The sequence below is a fragment of the Lissotriton vulgaris genome, unplaced genomic scaffold (assembly GCF_964263255.1).
Source record: "Lissotriton vulgaris unplaced genomic scaffold, aLisVul1.2 SCAFFOLD_801, whole genome shotgun sequence".
Classification (NCBI taxonomy): Eukaryota; Metazoa; Chordata; class Amphibia; order Caudata; family Salamandridae; genus Lissotriton; species Lissotriton vulgaris.
The window spans coordinates 12,748-35,947 of record NW_028251364.1 but is presented as its reverse complement, the minus strand read 5'-3'; the positions used below and the strand labels follow the sequence as shown (position 1 = coordinate 35,947).

Below are 23,200 nucleotides of genomic sequence, written 5' to 3'. Positions count from 1 at the left end.
TCAGGCCCGCAAGTAAACTCCTCTTCCTTCTACCACCAAAAGTGGCGCCGAAGGCTTTTTCATCGAAATCGACGCCAAAGAAGTCGGAATCTTCTTCGGCAGGGGCATCTTCAGGTCATGTGCACGACCAAGAAGAGGATTCGGAGTGCTTCATAGATGCGGACACGGGGAAGTTAACCCTTTACAAAAGGAAAATCACTTCGCAGCCGGTGGAATCCTATGTCATCCCCCTAAAGAAGAAGAAGTACCAACATGACGCCTCAGGCCTCATGGAACCTATCCAGCCTCCTCCAAGAAGAAGCCCAACACCGTCTCCGGACCACTCTGAAAGTGAGGGCTATGCTGAAGATGAACAATATACATTCCCAGTCAATGAACCTGAGGCACAGCCAGATTCATGTGATGTCATTGGGGACCAAGGCACCCAAGATATGGGACAAGACCCACAGACTTTTGGTACACGTGCATCCCCTACAGAGGATTCTGCAGGTTTTCATGCACTCATTGAGAGGGCAGCTGCTAACCATGATGTGGACATGCATGCTGACCCAGTGGAGGAAGACTTTCTGTTCGACACTTTTTCGGTTTCGGAAAAAACTGTCAAGACACTGCCCATGCTTAAAGGGGTCCTCAAGCATGCTGCGGACATCTTTAAGGAACCTACCAGGGCAAGGGTGGTCAACCCACGTATTGAAAAAAAGTACAGACCAGCGCCTGCGGACCCTGCGTACATTCGAGGACAGTTGCCGCTTGACTCCCTGGTGGTCGCAAACGCAAGAAAAAGGGCCAACTCCCAATCAACGGGTGATGCTCCTCCCCCGGATAAGGAGTCCAAAGTGCTAGAGGCAGGAGGCAAAAGAGTGGCTGTGCAGGCTGCCAATTTCTGGCGTATTGCAAATACACAGGCACTACTGGCACGTTATGATAGATCACATTACGACACACTAGAGCAGATTGTCGAACACCTGCCTCCACAATTTCAAGAGGGCACCAAAATGATTATTCGAGAAGGACAACTAATCTCCAACGCGGCCATAAAGTGTGCACTTGATGTCGCGGACACGGCCGCTAGGGCCATTAATACCAGTGTGATGCTCAGAAGACAGGCGTGGCTCCGCATATCGGGGTTCAAACCTGACATTCAAACAACCATACTTAATCAACCAGTCAATCCGGAGAGACTGTTTGGTCCAGATGTTGACACCACCCTGGAAAAAATTAAAAAAGATACTGAAACTGCTAAATCTATGGGGGCCCTGCAATCACAGCAGTTTCGTGGCAATAATTTTCGTCGCTCAGGTGCACGTGGAATCACCAGAGGACAGATGGGTCACCAATCACAGTTCCCTAGAGGTGGAGCACAATCCTCGTACCCCAAACAAAACAAGAGGGGCTACAGGGGAAACAGCAACAAGGGACGCGGCAAAGGAGGCAACAATTCACGCTCCTCTGCCCCAAGCAGCCAGTGACTCGCTGTCACTGCCCCCCGACCACTTAACACCTGTCGGGGGGAGAATACAGCAGTTCCTGCCCGTCTGGATCAACATCACCACAGACAGGTGGGTGCGACAGCTTATCCAGTATGGTTATTGTCTAGAGTTAAAATCCACTCCACCCAACATTCCACCAAGGCAAAGGCCTATGTCCGCAGAGCACTTGCACTTATTGCAGCAGGAAGTGTTGGTGATGCTGCAAAAAGGAGCAATCGAGCTCGTGCCAGTGGGGGAGGAAGGCACAGGGGACTATTCCCTGTACTTCCTCATTCCAAAGAAGGATGGGTCTCTCAGACCAATTCTGGATCTCCGTCCCCTCAATCTGTACATACTGTCAGAGCATTTCCACATGCTTACACTCCAACAGATTCTTCCTATGTTAAACAAGGGAGACTTTTTAGCAACCTTAGATCTCAAGGATGCTTATTTCCACATTCCGCTACACCCGTCCCACAGGAAGTACCTCAGGTTCACTATCCAGGGCACGCATTATCAGTTCAAAGTCCTACCCTTCGGCGTCACAACTGCCCCAAGGGTGTTTACCAAGTGTCTGGCGACAGTGGCGGCGCACCTCAGGAGGCAGAACATCCATGTCTATCCCTACCTCGACGACTGGCTCGTTCAAGCCAGGTCGGAACAGCAGTGCGCCGCGGACATGTCAACTACCATTCATCTCCTTCACGACCTGGGTTTCTCGTTGAATTACCCGAAGTCACACCTTCAGCCGGCACATGTCCGGCAGTTTCTGGGTGCGTCAATCAATACCCTGACGGCCAAGGCGCAACCAAACCAGGTCAGGATAGATGGCATTCAGTCTCTAATCCAAAAATTCAGGCCGGGACAATCACTGCCAGCAAGAGTGTTCATGCAGTTGATAGGCATGATGGCCTCCTGCATCTTCATAGTCCCGCACGCACGGTTGCATATGCGCCCGCTCCAGGAGTGCTTAGCAACTCAGTGGACACAGGCTCAGGGACAATTAACAGACCTAGTGTTGGTTACCAGTCGGGCATACAACTCTCTGCATTGGTGGACTCCACACAACCTTTGCAAGGGCCGACTGTTCCAGGAGCCAGTGCCACAGGTTATCCTGACAACGGACGCATCTCTCCAGGGATGGGGAGCTCATCTGCTCACTTACACAGTGCAGGGACTATGGACGACGCAGCAACAAAAGATGCACATCAACTATCTAGAACTGATGGCGATCTTCATGGCGCTCAAGTCCTTCATTGTACATCTGTGCAACAAGGTGGTGTTAGTCCGGACGGACAACATGACCGCGATGTACTACATCCAAAAGCAGGGGGGCACCCACTCACCACAGCTGTCTCACCTGGCTCAGAGCATGTGGAAGTGGGCCATTCAGAGGAACATCTTCCTCATGGCAGAACACCTCCCAGGGAAGGACAATCAGATGGCGGATCTGCTCAGCAGATACAGCCATCAAATGCACGAGTGGGAGATACATCCATCGGTACTCCAGCCGTACTTCCAAAGGTGGGGTCGTCCAGACATAGACCTGTTCGCCACAAGGGAGAACACAAAATGCCAAAGCTTCGCCGCCAGGTTCCCACACCCCCAATCGCAGGGCAATGCGATATGGATGAACTGGTCAGGCAAATTTGCTTACGCTTTTCCCCCGACACCTCTGATACCACTGGTGGCGAGAAAACTACGGCAACACTCGATGACACTTATCCTAGTTGCTCCAACGTGGGCGCGCCAAGCCTGGTACACCACGTTCCTCGAACTCTCAGTGGTGCCGCATCAAAGACTGCGCCTCACGCCCAGACTTCTGACGCAGAACCATGGAGAAATTCAGCATCCAGATCCGCAACAGCTCAACCTGGCGATCTGGCTCCTGAAGTCTTAGAGTTTGGATACCTCAACCTACCTCCTGAATGCATGAACATCATCAAGGAGGCGAGGAAGCCGTCAACCAGAGCATGCTATGCCGCAAAGTGGAAGCGTTTTGTCATTTACTGTGCGGACAATGACATAAACCCGCTTGATGCATCTATCCCTAACATCATTTGCTATCTGTTACACCTTTATAAGTGCAAACTAGCGTTCACTTCTATTCGGATACACCTATCCGCCATCGCAGCCTACCTTCAAAACAGGCAGCATCTCTCAGTCTTCAGGGTGCCTGCCATTAAAGCGTTTCTTGAAGGTCTGAAACGAGTCATTCCCCCAAGAACACCGCCAGCTCCGGTGTGGAACCTCAATGTGGTCCTCACCAGACTGATGGGACCACCATTTGAGCCGCTGCACTCGTGTGAACTGCAATTCCTGTCGTGGAAAGTTGCTTTCCTAATTGCGATTACGTCACTAAGGCGGGTTAGTGAGCTACAAGCGCTCACAATACAAGAGCCTTTCATTCAAATTCATCCAAATAGGGTAGTGCTACGTACTAACCCCAAGTTCCTTCCAAAGGTGGTGTCACATTTTCATCTCAACCAAACTATCGATTTGCCGGCATTCTTCCAGAACCCACAGACAGTGGCAGAAAGAATGCTCCATACGTTAGACGTACGGAGGGCATTAATGTACTACATAGACAGGACACAACACTTTAGGAAGACGAAACAACTCTTTGTTGCCTTCTCACCACAACACAAAGGCAACCCGATTTCCAAAGCGGGAATAGCCAGATGGATTGTTAAGTGCATTCAAATCTGTTATCAAAAAGCCAAGCGCACTTTAACAATACCCCCAAAGGCACACTCCACACGCAAGTTGGGGGCATCCATGGCTTTCCTAGGAAACATTCCTCTAGAGGACATTTGCAGAGCAGCCACGTGGGTTACACCACATACCTTTACAAAACACTACTGTGTTGATGTACATTCCAAACAGCAAGCGGCTGTGGGGCAGGCTGTTCTCAAAACACTTTTTCAGGTTTCTGCAGCTGGCACGGGCAACCGCCGCTAATGGAGGGACTGCTATGTATTCTATGCTAAGATATGAATTTAGCAGCCCACATGCCTCGAACTGAATATGCTACTTACCAGTATGCATCTGTTCTTGGCATGTAGGGCTGCTAACATTCATATCGCCCACCCTCCTCCCCGGTGCCCGTCGCAGCTGCAGATATACTATTGTATTCAATCATTAGCATGGACATCCTTTACACTTTTCACTCCATCCTCTGCCACAATGGCGAAAAACAATCTGGGGATGGAGCCGATGCCCATGCGCACTGTAGTCCAGGGGAGGAGCCACCCATCTCAGGATACTTCGAAGACTCTTCCAGGACAACAATATGCGATCATCCGGACCCAACACTAGGTGGCGATCTAATGCTAAGATATGAATGTTAGCAGCCCTACATGCCAAGAACAGATGCATACTGGTAAGTAGCATATTCAATCTGGCCTTCATTGATCTAAAAAGTGCTTTCGACCTGGTGCCTCGAGACAAACTCTGGAGGGTGTTGTTGGATATGGGGTTCCCACGGTACCTACCGGAGATTATAGTCAAACTTCATCAAGACAACTACGCTAGGATCAGATGGGGCACGCAGGGCCAGCTAACAGGGAAGGTATCTGTGAACAGAGGAGTACGCCAGGGCTGCGTGATGGCTCCGACATTGTTCTCCCTCTTTGTTAATGGGGTGGTAGACCATTTGAGGGAAGACCATGCCGATGCCCTGGTCCTGGCGGTCGAAAAAACACCTACACTCCTCTTTGCAGATGACACGCTTTTGCTGTCCAAAACGCCCACTGGTCTCCAGAAACTGCTGAATAGTTTCAGCTTATTCTGTGATAACCGTGGCCTTACCATCAATACATCTAAAACTAAACTCATGGTCCTGCCACCCCCAAAAAAGCCAAAGAAAATTTTTATCACCCTTGATGGAACGCCCCTGGAAGTGGTGGAGAATTTTGACTATTTGGGAATTAGACTTAATAGTAAAATGAAATGGGATTCCCATATTGCTAAGATGCTGATACATTTAAAGAGATTGTCTGGCCCTATTTTGAGGAGTCAGAGCATATCTGCTAGTAGACCAATAGCTCCAGCGCTGGCAGTATACGAAGGGAAGGCGCTGGCTTCCGCAGTTCACGTATCTGAATTATGGGGTAGTGAAAATGTGTCAGATCTGGTAAGAGCTGAGAACAAGTTTGTAAGGGACCTAGTTACCCTCCCTGTCTCAACCCTATTGAAGCCTCTCTTCCACGATATGGGCAAGCGCTCGATATCAGATCTAGTCTGTCTCCGCCCCTTGCTGTTCTGGGTGCGCCTGAGGAGGACCCCAGAACTGACAAATTATGCATTGGTGCTGGACGAACTTATCACATTAAATGGTGCAAATAAGATCCAGTGGTTAACCGTATTGAGCCAGATGGTCACAAAGCTGGGACAAGCCGAATCCTGGACCACCCAGTCCCCTCCGCCACAGCAAATTATCAAAATAATGTATTGGGAGTGGGTCCAGGCTGAGGAACTTAGGAGCACAAAATGGGGAGCCTTAACCGCTCAATTTTTAGAGCATAAGCCATTAGGTAGGTTTGAACCCTTTTTAGACTTCATCCAAAAACCAACAGATAGAACACTTTTTCTAAAAATTAGGTATGGGATACTTCCACTGAACAAATTTGTGGAGGGATGGAAAGGAAGGCGGGCTCAAAATGGTACCTGCCCAAGCTGTCCATGTATGACTGAATCCCTATCGCATTTTTTGTTTGGATGTAAGGCTTACAAGAAGGCGAGAGCAAGATGGTTGAAACCAGTATGCAAGGTTTTAGGAGTTAGAGATTTCAGGGTCGCACTGCGCATTCTTTTAACCGACACCACATCTCTGGTTGTTGTATGCGGAGTTGCTAAATACTTATGAAGCGCCTGGCTTACCCGCTCCAAGTTGTTAAATAGTAACTATGTTTAGAGCCTGTGGGAGCAAATCGCTGTTTTTTATATTGCTGCTATTGAATGAGAGATTGTCAAAACATCTGTTTTAACCTGAACATATATATCCTTCTATTGTTTTTAATCTCATTTTATTAAGAACTGGTTATTGATTGCCCTTCAAAACTTTCTATCTGTTATTAAAATGTATGTATGTTGCTTTATGATATTTATATCGAATAAAGTATTACCACAGTAATGTAAATTGTTAAATAACTTAATATATTAGTTACATATTAAGTGTGGATTTTGGGGTTGTAAGGATATTGGTTGGGAAGTTAAGTAATTAATGATCAATCATTTATTAATTATTTAAATGATAATTCTGTAATATTGATTTATTTTAGTTGCAGGTTGCTAGGTTTTTAGGTGTAAAGGGTGCGACCTTAATTAATTAACAAATAATTTTACTTGTTAATGATCAATTATGTAAATTGTGTTAGACTTATTTATGGAGCACAAATGTCAGGCAGATTCACATGTAAGGGTCATGGGGAAAGAGAAGTATCAAAACCAACAGTTGCAGGTGGTACACAAATATTTCCTCTATATTGATTCCAAGGACCCTAAACACTGTTCCACTTTCTAGTGCGACCCCGTGCCAGATAGTTTTTTCACAGAACGTACACCAATCCAGACTTTCTTTCCACCACTCTATCGTAGGCGGCCTAGCCGCTCCCCATTGCTGTGCTATGTTCCGCTTAGCTATCATGGCCCCTAGAGTGACCCATCGAGTTTGTGCAGTGTTCAGGTCTGTAGGCTCCCAAATATTCAATAAACATCTCCTAGCTTACGGCAAAAGAGCCACACCCGTCACTTCCTGCATAACATTATGGACTCTGCTCCAGTAGTCTATCATATATCGACATTCCCACAGGATATGAAGACACGTCCCCAACTGACCACAACCACGCTTACACAGATCTTCCTCTGTTAAACCCATTTTAATCAGATGTGGACCCGTGACCTAAACCCTGTGCAGTATTTTCAACTGGACGAGCCTCAATCTCTCCGGAATCGTAACTTCCTTAGGGGAAGAAACTGCCGATTGCCAATCTTCGTCGTCAATTTCAATACCCTCCTGTGTCCACTTGTCCCTTAAGTCTGCTAAGAGATCCGCTCTGTGATTTATCAATTTTTTATAAATGAGAGAAATGGTGCTGTCAGGCAGATGTCCATCTAGTATTCGGTCTTTCAATGGGGACGCTTCTGGTATCTCTTCCCCCTCGGGGAACACCGACCTCCATGCATGTCTCACTTGCACATATCGAAAATACTCCGTCACACTCAGCTCATATTCAGTTTGTAATTCAGCAAACGATTTAACTCTTCCCTTCGCCCAAACATCGCCCACAGTGGTAATCCCTATCAAGTCCCATTTGTCAAAACCCTTCGTGTTCCATAACCTGCCCAATTTATCCGATCCAAATAATGGGGTAGCCAAAGTCAGACGGTCTTTCCATCCCAGTGAACAAGTAACATCGTGCCATATGCGCACCGCCACTCTTGTCGGTCCCGTCAGACTTTTCTCTATAGATCTGGTATACAGCGCTCTGCTATAATCACCACCAGGGAGCAGCCATTTATCCATTGCATAACCCGGATCCATATTGGACCCATAAGTACCATGATGTATAGCTCCCAACTGTGATGCCCAATAGTATCTCTTAATATCAGGGAGGGCAATTCCTCCATCGTACCATGGGAGCGTCAACTTAGCCAACGCTATACGCGGTCTGCCTTCCCAAAGTAAGTAACGCTGCATTCCCTCCACTTCTCAAAAATAGCTAGCTGGTACCACATCCAAAGTATTCTGGAGGGCATAAAAGAAATCGAGGAAGGGACATCATTTTAAAAGGGCCGCCCGTCCTAGACAACGGAAGTTTCGCCCAGCCAGCTACATCACTTTTCAGCCGAGTCGGTGGAGGAAGAAGATTTTTGTCATATTGAATTACAGGATCCATTGAAATATAAATCCCAAGATATTTGAACCCTTCCTTAGCAATCTGAATAGGACAATTACGAGGCAGGATAGGGGTGTCACCACACAATACGTAAAGATAGGATTTTGCCCATTTTATTATCAATCCTGAATATCTACCATACGAGGCCAAGACATCACAAACAACGTTAAGGGATTTCCTGGGAGAAGTCAAATAAAGAAATATGTCGTCCGCATATAAGGAGATCCGATCTTCAAACTGCGGGGACCAACGAATACCCTTAATCGAGGGCTCCCAACGTATCCAAGCCGCAAGAGGCTCAAGAGCCAACAAGAACAAACTGGGAGAAAGCGGGCACCCCTTTCTAGTGCCTCGCCCAAGACAAAATGGTGCAGAGACACGATTGTTCACAACAACCTGAGCAAGTGGCTCGGTGTATAGTAAACGTACCCAGCTAAGAAACTCAGGCCTGAAACCAAATTTAGCCAATACAGCCCAGAGATATGGCCATTCCACCGTATCCAAGGCCATCGTCGTGTTTAGCGATGCTATTAGGGCCCGGTTCTCGCAAGGTATGCGCCCTGGCTAGAACTCCGTGTAACCGCCTTAAGTTCAAAGCCGTATTCCTGTGAGGAATAAATCCAGATTGATCGGGATGTACTAGTTCACTAATGACCTTGATCAACCTATTAGACAACACTTTAGCCAAAATCTTGGGTTCCGAATTCAGCAATGAGATTGGCCTGTACGAAGCGCTATTGGATCTCGGCTTCCCCTCCTTAGGAATCACTACTATCGAGGCCACTCTCTGGTCTTGGGGCAACACCCCACATTCTCGAGCTTCCAAAAACATATCTCTCAAATAGAGGGCAATCTTGTCCGGTCTAAGCTTGTACAACTCGATCGGGAGACCATTGGGACCCATTGCTTTCCCAGAATTCAAAGAGCGCACCGCCAAGGCAATCTTATCCGCAGTAAGTTTACTATCCATAAGGTCGCGATCCTCCTCCGTCAAACATGGAAGTTTAATATCCCTCAATAATAGGCACGAATCTTCCTCCGGCCTATCTGAGACGGAGGTGTAAACGTTACGAAAATAATCCGCAAAACCATCCGCTATCCCTTGCGGGTAATTTATAAAAGTCCCCTCCTTTGTCTCGATCTCAGGAACCACCCGATCCGCTCTATCCTTCCTATCCAACCAAGCAATCAGTTTACCGGCCTTGTCCCCGACATCATATAGACGCCCTTGTTGTTCTCGGCTCAGGGCCCTAGCACTATCCGTGACTAGCGTCCTGTACTCCAGCTGCTTAAGTTTTAAAACATGCAATCTAGCCCGGGTCACTTCCTGTTCTATTTTCATTTCAATGTTCGCTATTTCCGATTCAACTCTCACCACTTATTCCTCTTTCTGTTTTTTAACTCCCGTGATCAGGGACAAGGCTTGACCTCTAATCACTGTCTTAAGAGCCTCCCACAGCGAGATCGACGAGGAAACCGAACCCTCCTTTTCCTGAAAATAGTGTACCAACGCTTTTAACAATTCCTTGCGAATTATAGGATTACGCAAGTACCAGGGATTAATGGGGGCTATCCTACCACCTGAACCCAAGGTCATCTCAAATCTGAGCCAGAGCGGCGAGTGATCCGAAATGCCTCTAGCCAGATGTTTCACTTCAGTAATATACGACGCCTGGGCCGCCGGTACTAGGCCATAATCGATTCGAGAGAGACTACCATGGGCACCGGAGTGGAAGGTATACTGTCGCTGATTAGGATGAAACAATCTCCAGCTATCCACCAGACCCAGAGCCTCCAAGAAGTCAGGCGGCCATCTTTGCGCCCGTCCCACATCACGGGGCGGAAACCTGTCCATGGTGTCGGAAACGACAGCATTGAAAACCCCTCACAGGATCAACAATCCTCTAGGAAGGTCTGAAACCATCTTCCCCAACTCAGTATAGGTAGTGGTTTGCAGACCCGGGGGGGGGACATAAATCGAGACCAAGGAGAGAGTATATCCCTCCCAACGTCCCGACACCGCTATATATCGACCCCTCTCATCTGCAATGATGGAGTCAACTACAAACTGGAGAGAATTTCTAAGGAGGATCCTGACTCCCGAGACCCCAAAGTAAATCCAGCATGCGCTACCAGCCGATAGCCTTTTCTATGCATCTCCTTACATGCATTCCCTACCAAATGCGTTTCCTGAAGTAGGACTACATCCGGGGAATGTCTTTTAAGAAATTGTAGGACCACACTGCGCTTGACTTTATCCCCCAACCCATTCACATTCCAACTCAATACTCGCAACCCCCTACCCCCCATCACGAAACATAAAGAAGGCCCAACCCCCCTCCAATCCTCGCACCATCAATAAGCAATCTTAGAAAACAATGCCTTGCAAAAACACAAAAAACACAAAAAATGAACCCCTCTCCCCACCTCCCACCAAACTGCCCGTTTCACTACCCCCCACCCTGCACCCCTGCTTACGACTATCAAGCCTCCCCAACTTGCAGTGTGCCTGTCTCCCCAACATCTAAACTAAAGTACCAAAAAAGATAAATCTGAGGAGGGAAGAGACCCACTGATAGCCCGTTAACGCCCCATAGTTACTGTGCTGAAACATTTTATCGGAAAGAGTACAGAAATAGTCCGTTCCCTAACTTTCCCCCATTCCCATGGTAACAGTACTTCTTGTTCTTGCGAGCCCCCTCCTTCATCTCCACTCTGTCTCTGGGGCTCTTGCTGAGCAGTTAGTGTCCAACCAGTCCGCTGCGATCTCCGGCTTGTCAAAGCAGTAGACTGTCTCATCATGTTCAATTCTCAGCTTGGCCGGGTACAGCATGGCGTACTTGAGTCCCTTATCACGAAGCTTCCGTTTAACCCAAATAAAGCTCATTCTCTGCTTCTGGACTGCCTACGTGAAGTCCAGAAAAAACCTGATGGACGAGTTTTTGTACTTCAAAGGGTTCCCAGATCTGCAGGCCTGGAGGATCGCATCTCTGTTCCTAAAATTAAATATTCTCGCTATCAAAGGTCGAGGCGGGGCACCGACATGCGGTCTACCTCCGGAAATATCGTGTGCTCTCTCGACGGTAAAGAAATTTCTCAGGCCTTTGGGCTTAAGCACCAATTATAGTTTTCATTTCAAATCATTGTGGAGGGTGGCAAGTTAAAATGAAAGTGCCACTGCCAGTGATTCATGGGCTTTGGTTGGCCTAGCTCGCTGGTGTTCTAGATACCAATTCTCTCAGTAGAATTCTGTCCCCCAACACCCGGGGTTTCCATTCAGGGATAAAAGGGTGCTTATACTAAAATGTATTTAAGGACTTCTCAACTAATGGTAAATGTATTCCAGATATGCACATCTTTAAAACAGAAGCGTATAGGTTGAGACCAAGGGCATTTCAAATAAAGTAATATTCATGTGTGTTGATGTTGTTGGGAAGGAATTCTCTTCATGCTGAAGATGACAAGCTGTGTGATTAGTATCAGTGTTTACGGGTGAGCAGTTTTTAGGGGAGGGCCTAAAATGACTTTGGCATCTTTTATGAAGATTTGTTATCCAAAACACTCTTGAAAACGTATTTATATGGGAGATTTTTACATGGATATAAGCACTAGTATGGATAGATCCAGTACAAAATTTTCCTTGAATGTTCTATCTAATGAGACAGATGGATCCTACCAAAATAGTCTTTTCAGGTATCTTGAAGAGATTTAGTCAAGCTGTGTGTATGTGGAGTTAATAATCATAAACCTATCTATATCTTACCTATATATACTTACTGTCACTATATTTTGGTAGTTGATATTTTGCCTGTATTTTGGTTGTAAAAGAATATATTTCTGTAGTATACCACAGTCAATACCTGTTCCCGATCAGGAGCAGGATAGTCTTATTGTTGATGGTGGTTTTAATGTGGGTGTTAAATCCTAAATAGATCAGACAGTTGTAAATGAGAAGATGGAAATTATAATGCAACGCTGTCGAAGATTTTGGTCTAGAGGATATGCTGAGAAGGATACGTCCTGTAAAGTAGATATTACTCTCCTGCCCATGATACATTTTCCGTAGTAGATTCTTTTTGGGTTTTCAAAGATATTAAATATTAGGGCCTTTGGGATTGCATGTACAGTGGCTTCTCATCATGTTGCCGGCCATATGTCAAGGCATGTGAATTGTTCTAATGAATAAATGTTTGATTGAAACTTTGTTGAGAGCTTGTATGGTGTTCTTTGACGTACATATTGGAGTATCTGCCATTAAATTAACTCTGATCCATGTATTTTGTAAGATACAAAAACAAATAATTGTGTCTCAGCCAAAAGTAGAAAAACAAAGCGAGAAAACAAAAGAACCTGAAAGGAACTAAATGGAGTTGAACCTTTATTGGACAAATCACGGCTCAGTGTCTTACATGTATTAAAGTCCAATTGGATTTAAATCATTAATAACTCTAAGCCGCACCTGAAATTTATGAGGGTTGAGAATGGGCTGGGAAATTGTGTGTGAGGTGACTAAAGAAGGTGGGCGAAACAAGTGATTATAAGTTTGAGACATAGAGAAACAGATGTGAAACATACCGGTATTGAGATAGTTGCTACGTATGATACACGTTTCATTGTGAAAGTCCTAAATTGGAAAGTCCAGATGTTTAAAATGTTAATATTACTAACCTTAATCAGATATAGTGTAATAAGGAGAGCATGCATTCAGGAAATTAGAGACTATTAAGAATTACGATGATGTGTCCTATTTAGACGTGCAAGCCAGGTTAACAATTGCAAGAGTAGTCACTCGCTCACTCATTGATTGCAGTGGACAGACCAATCAATACATCAGTAGATTTGTAGAGCGCTTCTTGTCACCCATGAGGGTATCCAGGCTCTGGCAGGGTCCCGTTGATTAGCCAGGTCTTTAGGGGCTTTCAGAACTCTGGAAGAGATTGGAAGGGGCCACAGATGAAAGGGTAGCTCAGTCCATGTCTTTGTTGCTAGGTAGGAGAAGGAGCAACCTCTGTATTTGCTACACTGGATGTGGGGGGTGAGGGTTCGATAAAGGGACGTGGAGCCGAGGTGTCTCGGAAGTTCAGGCGGTGGTTCAAGTCGGCAGGTCCACAGTTGTGTAGGCCTTTGTATGCACGGTCAGGAGCTTGAAGTGACATTTTGTCTGTACGGGGAATGAGTATAGGTCCCTAGGTGGGGGTGATGTGGGTTCATTTCCGGGAATCCAGGACGAATCAGACTGGGTCGTTCTGTGCTGTCTGTAGTCTTCTGAGGAGGTGAGCTCTGATCCCTGCATATAGAGAGTTACCGTAGTCCAGTGAGCTGGAGATGAGATATTCGCTGATGGTGCGTTTTGAGTTTTGGGGTAGCCGTTTGAATATTTTACGAAGCATGTGAAGGATGAAAAAGCAGGAGTAGGAAATGGAGTTGACCAGAGCTTTTTGTCCAGAATGATGCCTATGTTCCTAGCATGCCCAGTGGGGGTAGGAATATGTCCAAGTTCTGAGAGCCACCAGGATATGTTCCTCGGGCAGCTTTTGATTCCGATAATCAGTACCTCAGTCTTGTCCATGTAGAGCTTCAGACAGTTGTCCTTCATCCATTTGGCGATGTCTGTCATGCTCTTGTGCAAGTTGGTCTTAGTGTTGATGGTGTCTTCAGAGAGGGAGAGGACGAGTTGTGTGTCGTCGGTGTAAGACATGATGTTGAGTCTGTGGGTTTTGGAGAATCTGGCTAGAAGTGTCATACAAGTGTTGAAGAGGGTGGGGCTGAGCGAGGATCCTTAGGGTACTTCACAGATGATTTCCTTGGATTTGAAGGTGAAGGGGGGGACCTTTTGCATTCTTCCGGTGATGAAGAGCCGATCCATCTGAGTTGCTCCTTGGATGCCTATGTTGTGCAGCCTTGTAATGTTTGTGTTGCGGGAGACCGTATGAAATCCTGCTGAGGATCAGAGCTGTACTCTGTCCTCTGTCGAGTGGTGCTTGGATGTTGTTGGTAACCGAGATTAGAGCTGTCTCCAGTGCTATGATTGCTGCACATTCTGGAAATGTGAGGAGTCAAGTAGGAGGTTCCGTTCCTGATATGAGGAGAGTTGTTGGTTGACAGCTTTTTCTAATACTTTGGCCCGGAAGAAGAGCAGGGATATTGCTCTGTATTTGTTGAATGTGCTGGGTTCTGCTGATGGTTTCTTTAGTAGGGCATTGGTTTCTGCATGTTTTCAGTCCTCTGGGAAGGTGGCCGTGCCAGTTGAGGTGTTGAACAAGGTGGTGAGTATGTGGCGAATTCTGGCTTCACCTAGATTGAAGTTGTGTTATGGGCATTGGTCAGTTTGGGCTCCCTAGTTGACAGAGTTCATGAAGGAGGCGAGTCCTGTGGGGCGAGCTGGCTCTATTTGGTTAGTCGGATGTCTGTGGAGGTAGCGGGTCGTTGTGTTCCTTGAATAAGTCTGTGGTCTTGGGCTGGGGTTTGAAGTTTCTGTTGATTTAGCTGATCTTGCCGTGGAAGAAGTTTGCAAGAAAGAAAGGTACATTTGGTTAAGACAGAAAAGTGTCAAATTTCTAAACGTGGTATTTTCAGAATAGTAACTTAAAACACTACTTTACCATTAAAGAAGATTTAAAATCTGCAATTCATTTAAATGTAAACAGTATCTCTGTATCTGGTCACATTCTGAAGTTAGCACTTATTAGGTGCATTAAGACAACCCAGAGTTAGTGGGAAAGATGGCGTAACAGCAGTGAAAAATTCTATCTAATAGAGACTTCTAGCCACAGATTCCTCATCTTAAAATTTTCCCCAGGTGTCAAACTGGATCCAGACACTTTTCATGAGCATTAACCCTAGGCATTGGTAGGTGGCGTTGTTCAGCTCCGCATGGTGTCGTTGGCGTCATCCACAATGGAAGTGACATTTGTGGTGCCTATATTGGCGCCACCCAGGAGTGCTGTGGTCCGTTCTTTTCTTTCTACACCAAGCAGCGCAGATCTAGGTAGAGCTATCCCATTGTCCTTTTTTGACTAGGTTTTTTTCAACGTTTTGTCACAGCTTTTTTTAGGTTTACCTGTGTGGTAGGGATGTCATCCAAGAAGGCCGGCCTCCAGCCCTGCGGCGGCTGTCACCAATAGATGTCAGGAACAGACCCACACCTTGTATGCCTCTAGTGCCTCGAGCAGGATCACGACCCAAAGACCTGCCCCAACTGCCTTGTCATGGAGCCACAAACCTTGATGGAGCCATCCCTCAAGCTTATGGCAGTTCGATGTGCGATGCCTCAGCGATCAAGGTCTCGTTCGAGAGGAATGTCCCGGGAGCGGTTGCCGAGGTTGTCGTTGCACTTCAAGTCGTCAGACCATTCAGGTAAGTCCAAGTCCCACAAAAAGAAAAAGAACTTGAATCGTGCTTTGACTTCACCTCATCCATTGGACAACGAGATGAGGGAGTGTCGCCCCTCGAGGCCTAGCTCCGTGGTTGAACTAGCTCTTGTGTCAGCTTTGTACCTCCTCAATTTTCAGGGAGACGGGGCAACACCCCACCCAATGAGGTCATGCACCTCCTCTTTGTGCCGCCCTTTCCCTCTGGCACGCCTTTGGGACCTGCAGGTTCGTGAGGGGCACCTACTGGATCCACGTTGGCGTCTCCGGTGCCAGGTGGGCCCCATTGATCCATAGATGGATCCGTATTTGCACCGGTCATACTGCCTTGACCTTCCTTTCCTGACGCTGATCCTGAGGCCAACACTCCCGGCACCCACCGCTATCCCACCGCCATCCCATCCTCATTCTCATCCCCACCTATTAATCAGACCGGAGCTGGAGGGGAATCTTCTGGCGTCAGCGCCGACTGGTACTATGCCTTCCAGGACTGAGCCTGAGCTCTATACCTATGGGTTAGAACTCTGGGAGGAATGTGAGGGGTCTCTGGACCCTGAAGAATACCAGCCCTGTGAGGAACAGATTGACTGGTGTTAGGATCTGGGTGAAGCCAGTGGACTGGAAACTTCTTCAGGTACTGGCATGCTTTCTCCCCCTACCGTGGCTACAGATGGGGGAGCATCCTTCGCAATGGTGGTGTGGAAGGCAGCTGAGGTCCTGAACCTTCGCTTGCCCTCTGGCAGTCAAGACTGAAGTCTTGACAGAAGTGCTTCCGCCGGGAGTGTCTCCATCAGAACTGCTTCTACCTTTGAATGAGGCTCTTACTGTCGTCTTGCTTGGACTTGGCCCAAGCCCAACCCGGGCTCCTGTGAACAGTACACTTATCCACTGCCACCACCCAACTCAGGGGACCCAAATTTCTTCATGCAGCACCCTACCCCTGAGAAGTTGGTGGTCCAAGCCTCAATGTCCCAGGTAAATCCTGGCGCATTCACTGCCGCACCACTGACAGAGAATCCAAGATGGTGGACAATCTTGGAAGGAGGATGTTTTCTTCCACCAGCCTGAGACTGCAGTCTGGGAACACCTCATGCATTTTGGACCTCTATTCCCACGTCATGTGGGATGCGGTTGCGCAGGTGCTGCCAACTGACAAAAGCATTGTCGATTTTAACTGCAAATAATACCTAAAAAATTCAGAAAAAACATTTATCAAACAAGTAAACAAATGAGTACACATTTTATATAATTCGCAAACACATATAAATAAGAAAAATCTAAATTGATTTTAATAGAAAAGTTCAAGCTTTTCGAAATTAAAGTTGAGGCCACTCATCGTCCTTGCCATATTCTGCGTGATACATTTGCACTACTCCTACGAATCAATCTGAGGATGGTAATTACGTTTTTAGCCTCCAATTTCAACTTAGTTCACATTTACAGTCCGCTTAAAAATTTTCAGTTCTGCATTTAGTTTTTTTATTTATATACACTTTATTAATCTGTTAATATTATTTAACTTCCTTCGTAGTCGCAGACCTCCCGAGGAGGCTTCACAGACCTCCAGGGGTTCCCGAACCACAGGTCTAACAGGATGTAACAATGCACCAAGCCATGTAAAGCCTCCCGGCGTGCGTTATTATGCAATCATGTCTGAAGTCTGCACTGTGTATTTCATCCTTTTTGACAACAGCCAGCCCAAATGTCTTATCCCACCCCGACACTTGGCACCTCGTATATCTTTTCTGTATAGTACTATGGAGCGAGGAGGGGTCAGCTCATGACTAGCATTTTCTTTGCTACAAAAAACAGCAAAGAATACTTATTGTTTGAAATACACAAAAAGTGTATACAGAAAGGTAATGCAGCTGTTTCCTTCTTTCTTCCAGACAGAACCTGCAAGGTATTCTTTCCTTGTTGCTGTACTTCAGTCACTGTGTTTATGTACAATGCTTGCTTCAAGGAGCTTCATAGGACACCCCCGCGCCGCACGGCCACCAGCTGTCGCGTGTGCCCCCACCTGCCGCTTCTCTCAGCCTCGCTGAGCCTCCCGCCTTCGGGCCACGCCCCCCGCCGCCGATCTTCGTCCCCGCATCCCTGCATTGCGCTCCTTCCTTAGATTGTGTTGTATTTGTATTTTTGCATTTATTTTAAATTGCTCTGTATTTTCATTTGTCTGCCTGTGTTTGCCTCTCTGTTCCCCCCCCCCCCCTGTGCTGCTGTCCCCTGCTCGCCCGCTCCCCGCCTCCCGATTCCCGCCGCCGGAAGTGCTGACACGCCCCCTTCCTCCCCGATCCCGCCTCCCAGCTGCTCCGCCCTCCCTGCACTTCGCCATAAATGGCGACCGTGCGAACGCGCAGCGGTCACGCGCAGCGGGCGCGCAGAAGGCGCGCCAAAGGCAAGCCCGTCTGCGCCTGTCCGCGCCTGGACCGCGCCCAGGGCCAGGACCCCTGGCCCCCGCAGCCGCCAGCCCACCCGCCGGACCTACAGCTCTACCGAACTCCACGCACTCAACGCCGGCCGATTCCAGGGTTGCTACCGAGCCAACCCGAGACACACCCACGGACCCTTCCGCTGCAACTCCTGCAAGTTCACCTGCATCCGGACCTGCACTACTCCAGCACCGACCAATACCAAGACGAGCAACAGCAGCAGCCACCTGAAGTGCATCCTGCTCAACACCCGCTCCGTCCACAGACACGCCCTCGAGCTCTGGAACCTGCTCGACACAACTTCACCAGACGTCTCCTTCCTCACGGAAACCTGGATGAACGCCTCTTCAGCGCCCGACATCGCCATCGCCATCCCAGACGGCTACAAGATCATCCGAAGGGACCGCATCAACCAGACCATAGGAGGCATCGCCATCATCCACAAGGACACCATCCGCATCACGACCAACATCGACGACACTCTCGCACCCGCCGAGCACCTGCACTTCCAGGTCCACGTCAACCCCAAGACCACCCTCCGAGGCACCCTCATCTACAGACCCCCGGGACCACGCACACAATCAAGCGAAGACATCGCCGACTTCATCAGCCCGCACGCCCTCCCCTCCGCTGACTACATCCTCCTCGGGGACCTCAACTTCCACCTGGAGAACAACAACGACGCAACACCACCACCCTGCTGGACAACCTCGCAAACCTCGGACTGAAGCAGCTGGTGACGTCCCCCACCCACTACGTCGGACACACACTCAACCCCGTCTTCTCAGCCAGCAAGGACATCACCTTCAGCCACGCCACCGGACTCCACTGGACGGACCACAGCTGTGTCCACTTCAGCTTCAGAAGGACCACGATCCACCACCACCAGCAACCGGTTGCACGCAGGAGCTGTAACAAGATCACAGCCGATCAACTCGCGACTTCCCTGAGCAAGAACCCTCCCACCAGCGCTACGAACCCCAGCCAAGCGGCCACCAACCTCACGAAGTGGATCAGCGACTGCGCAGACGTCCTCGCCCCCCTGAGGACCCCGCCTAGCAGACCCAGCAGCAAGAAAGCCCCGTGGTTCACCGACTAACTCAAGAGCTCCAAGAAGAACTGCCGAGCCCTCGAGAGAACCTGGCGCAGAGACCCTACACCGGACAACATGACTGCCCACAAGCTCGCCACCCGAAAACACCACCAACTTATCCACGCCACCAAGAAAACTGCATTCAAGGAACGACTGGACAACAACGCACACAACAGCAAGGAACTCTTCAACATCGTTAAAGAGCTCTCCAACCCCAACGCCGGAAACAACATCACCCCTTCGCAAGACCTCTGCAACTCCCTCGCCTCCTACTTCCACAACAAGATCACGGACATATACAACAGCTTCAGCACTCAACCGACGCACGCCACGACCGAACCACCGCCCCCCACCACCACCCTCCGCGCCTGGACCTCGATCAGCACCGAAGACACCGTCCGCACGATGAACTCCATCCACTCCGGATCTCCGACAGACCCCTGCCCTCACCACATCTTCAACAAGGCCAACGCTGTCATCGCACCCCACCTGCGGGACATCATCAACACCTCCTTCGACACCGCTACCTTCCCGGAGAGCTGGAAGCACGCCGAACTCAGCGCTCAACTAAAGAAGCCATCAGCCGACCCCCACCGACCTCAAGAACTACCGCCCCATCTCGCTGCTCCCGTTCCCTGCAAAAGTCATCGAGAAGACCGTCAACAAGCAGCTGGCCGCCTTCCTCGAGACGAATGGATCCCTCGACCTCTCGCAGTCTGGCTTCCGGGCCAACCACAGCACCGAGACCGCCCTGATCGCAGTAACCGATGACATCCGAGCCCTGCTTGACAACGGAGAAACAGCAGCCCTCATCCTCCTAGACCTCTCCGCGGCCTTCGACACTGTCTGCCACCGTACTCTAGTGCAGCGCCTCAGCAACGTCGGAATCCAGGAGAAGGCACTGGAGTGGATCATCTCCTTCCTCGCCGGAAGGACACAGAGAGTCCGCCTCCCCCCGTTCAGATCTGAAGCCACCGAAGTCATCTGCGGCGTTCCTCAGGGCTCCTCGCTCAGTCCAACCCTCTTCAACGTCTACATGAACCCCCTCGCAGACATCGCACGCCAGCACAACCTCAACATCATCTCCTACGCCGACGACACCCAGCTGATCCTCTCCCTCACCAACGACCCCACCACCGCCAGAGCCAACCTCCACGAAGGGATGAAAGAGGTAGCCGAATGGATGAAGAACCGCCGCCTGAAACTGAACTCGGACAAGACGGAAGTCCTCATCCTGGGATCCTCACCCTCCGCCTGGGACGGGTGGCCCCCCGCCCTAGGCAGCGCACCCAAACCAACAGACCACGCACGCAACCTGGGCTTCATCCTGGACTCCTCCCTCTCCATGACCAGACAAGTCAACGCCGTCTCCTCGTCGTGCTTCAACATCCTACGCATGCTACGTAAGATCTTCCGGTGGATCCCCACCGAGACCAGGAAGACTGTCACCCAGGCCCTCGTCACCAGCCGTCTGGACTACGGCAACTCCCTCTACGCCGGAACCTCAGCCAAACTCCAGAAGAGACTCCAGCGGATCCAGAACGCCTCAGCACGACTCATCCTGGACATCCCCCGTCGCAGCCGCATCTCCGGACACCTGAGAGACCTGCACTGGCTCCCGGTCAACAAGCGGATCACCTTCCGTCTCCTTACCCACGCACACAAAGCCCTACACAACCAAGGCCCAGGATACCTCAACAGCCGCTTTAACTTCTACGCCCCCAAACGCCAGCTTCGATCGACCGGCCACGCCCTCGCCGCCGTCCCCCGCATCCGTAGAGCAACCAGAGGGGGGCGGTCCTTCTCCTACCTCGCCGCCAAGACATGGAACTCCCTCCCGACCCACCTCTGCCTGACCCAGGACCACCTCGCCTTCAGGAAGCAACTCAAGACCTGGCTGTTCGAGCAGTAGCGGACCCCCCTCCCCTAGCGCCTTGAGACCCTCTGGGTGAGTAGTGCGCTATATAAATGCTTGATTGATTGATTGATTGATTGATTCCCTTTCTATGCCTTGTTAGCATGCATTTAAGAAAACAAAATGTGAAGTCTGAGAGAAACATGGCGAACTAGTGCATGCTTATTTGCTGCATTCAAACCAAATAGCCTGCTCTCTAGAGCCTTCACTAGCACCGTAAATATCAACATTTTACATGCTGAAACATTAACCATGTTAGCATACAATCAGTCTTGATTTGAATGAAATATTCTAACATAACTATATACACTTTTTCATACATGCCACCTAAGATAGTCTGACTACGCCTCTAAAAGGTCTTTTCAGTTTGAGGTAATTAGTAAGGTCTGAGAAGACTGTAGGTATTAGGACCCTGTGGTAGCACAGTATCAACTTAAATGTGAAATTGCAACAATGTTCACTACAGGATATAATTTTACACAAGATATAGATGAGTTAAAATAGTAAATCTATATTCCCCTTTGTATGCTTACCTTGAACAACACTCTGTATATAGGTATATTGAAGCTGATCCCATTGCAGGTTAATCAAGATGTATTCAGAATTTTGACATATAACCATTATGTCTCTTTCCCCCCACGTCCTATATATAGGCGAATCTAAAGAGGAAGTAATCATTCAAGTTATAAGCTGTAATAGATAGGCGATCTAGAATACCATATTGCTATCTTTATGAAAGAGGCAATTCAGAAACGTTGTGATTATTTTTTCTGCACAGTTTTTCAAATTCAAAATGGCTACCTTCTGTTGACATTTTGAAAGAGCCTTAGTATTTTACAGCTAGTTGTTGTCACAAATCTGAATGCATGAATTTCTCCTTACATCAGTGATGCTCCCCCCAGGGCAAGATTCTAGTTAGTGCTACTCTAGTGAATCCTGTCTAACACTAAGGTGCTCTGCTTTAACTGACACTTTAAATCCTATGCCACACTGGAGTTATGGGTTGGTACCACTGGAACAAGTCACTATTTTAGGACTCATGAGCCTCTCATAATAAGCGAATGATTAACCAACCAGAGAAAAGATATTTAAAAAGCAGGTCACCTAACCAACCAAAAGCAGTAGCGGTGTCTAATGTCCCGACCTTCCTGCACTGCACATAGTGCGATTCTTTGAAACACCTTTGCACTGCTTCTGCTGCACTGCAATAACTGGAGAGTTTGAGGTGGCCATTTTACAAGAATTTCTTGGAGTACTCCATAATTTCTATTGATATGTGGGTGACAGTCATTGCACCGACAATGTACTTGGAAACCCTCTCCCTCCTTTTCCGCCCTTCTCCTATCCCAACTGTTTTTCCTTTTACTCTTTTTAATCCCTCATCTTTCTTGCTACATTCTATTTCTCCTTTCCCTCTCTCTGCATTATCTCCTTCTCATTTGTCTCCTCTTGATGTTTTTTTCAATTACAATTGGGCTGCATGCTACTGTTCCTTTTTTTCCAAAGACTCCAAAATTTTGGAAAATATAAAGCAGCAGCAAATAAAGCAAGCAGCAGACGATCATACAAGTGTGGCCACTCATCTGTTAAAATTAACAAGTTTCTCTTGTACCTTTTTAAAGGATCAGAAGCTGATGGGAATGTAGACGAGACCCAAATGGAAATAAAGACGGAAGAAGTTGAAGGTAATTTAAGGTTTAATGATAATAACAGCATCTTTTCCCACCCATTTTGCCAAAATTTGGCTGCAAGTCTATATAGTTTTTTTTTAAATTTCACATATTCATATCCCTTTAACTTACCCCCCCCCCCACCCACCACCCTCCTTTTCTCCTTGCTGCCCCTTGCTTATTTCTTCAATTGGGGTCAAATCAAATAATTTCTTTTTTCTGTCCAATTAATAACGGGAGTGAGAGTTCACTGTGAATTACCTACACATATCTCAGGGGGCCCCATGGTTCTATGAACCACTAAGGGAGAATAAACCACTCGTCCGTCGAGCTGAGAGGCGATGGCGACAAA

General features: G+C 48.2%; 1 protein-coding gene across 1 annotated transcript in view; it reads left to right on the top strand.

Annotated features, from left to right (window-relative positions):
• The window catches only part of LOC147662932 (caspase recruitment domain-containing protein 6-like), a gene marked incomplete at its 3' end in the record, with an annotated part of 129,404 nt that extends 106,541 nt beyond the window's left edge, over window positions 1–22,863 (top strand). Inside the window, exon 4 of the mRNA XM_086950787.1 lies at window positions 22,801–22,863. Coding sequence (XP_086806913.1) covers window positions 22,801–22,863 — 63 coding nt within the window. The remainder of the gene's footprint in view (window positions 1–22,800) is intronic.
• Window positions 22,864–23,200: the final 337 nt, after the last annotated feature.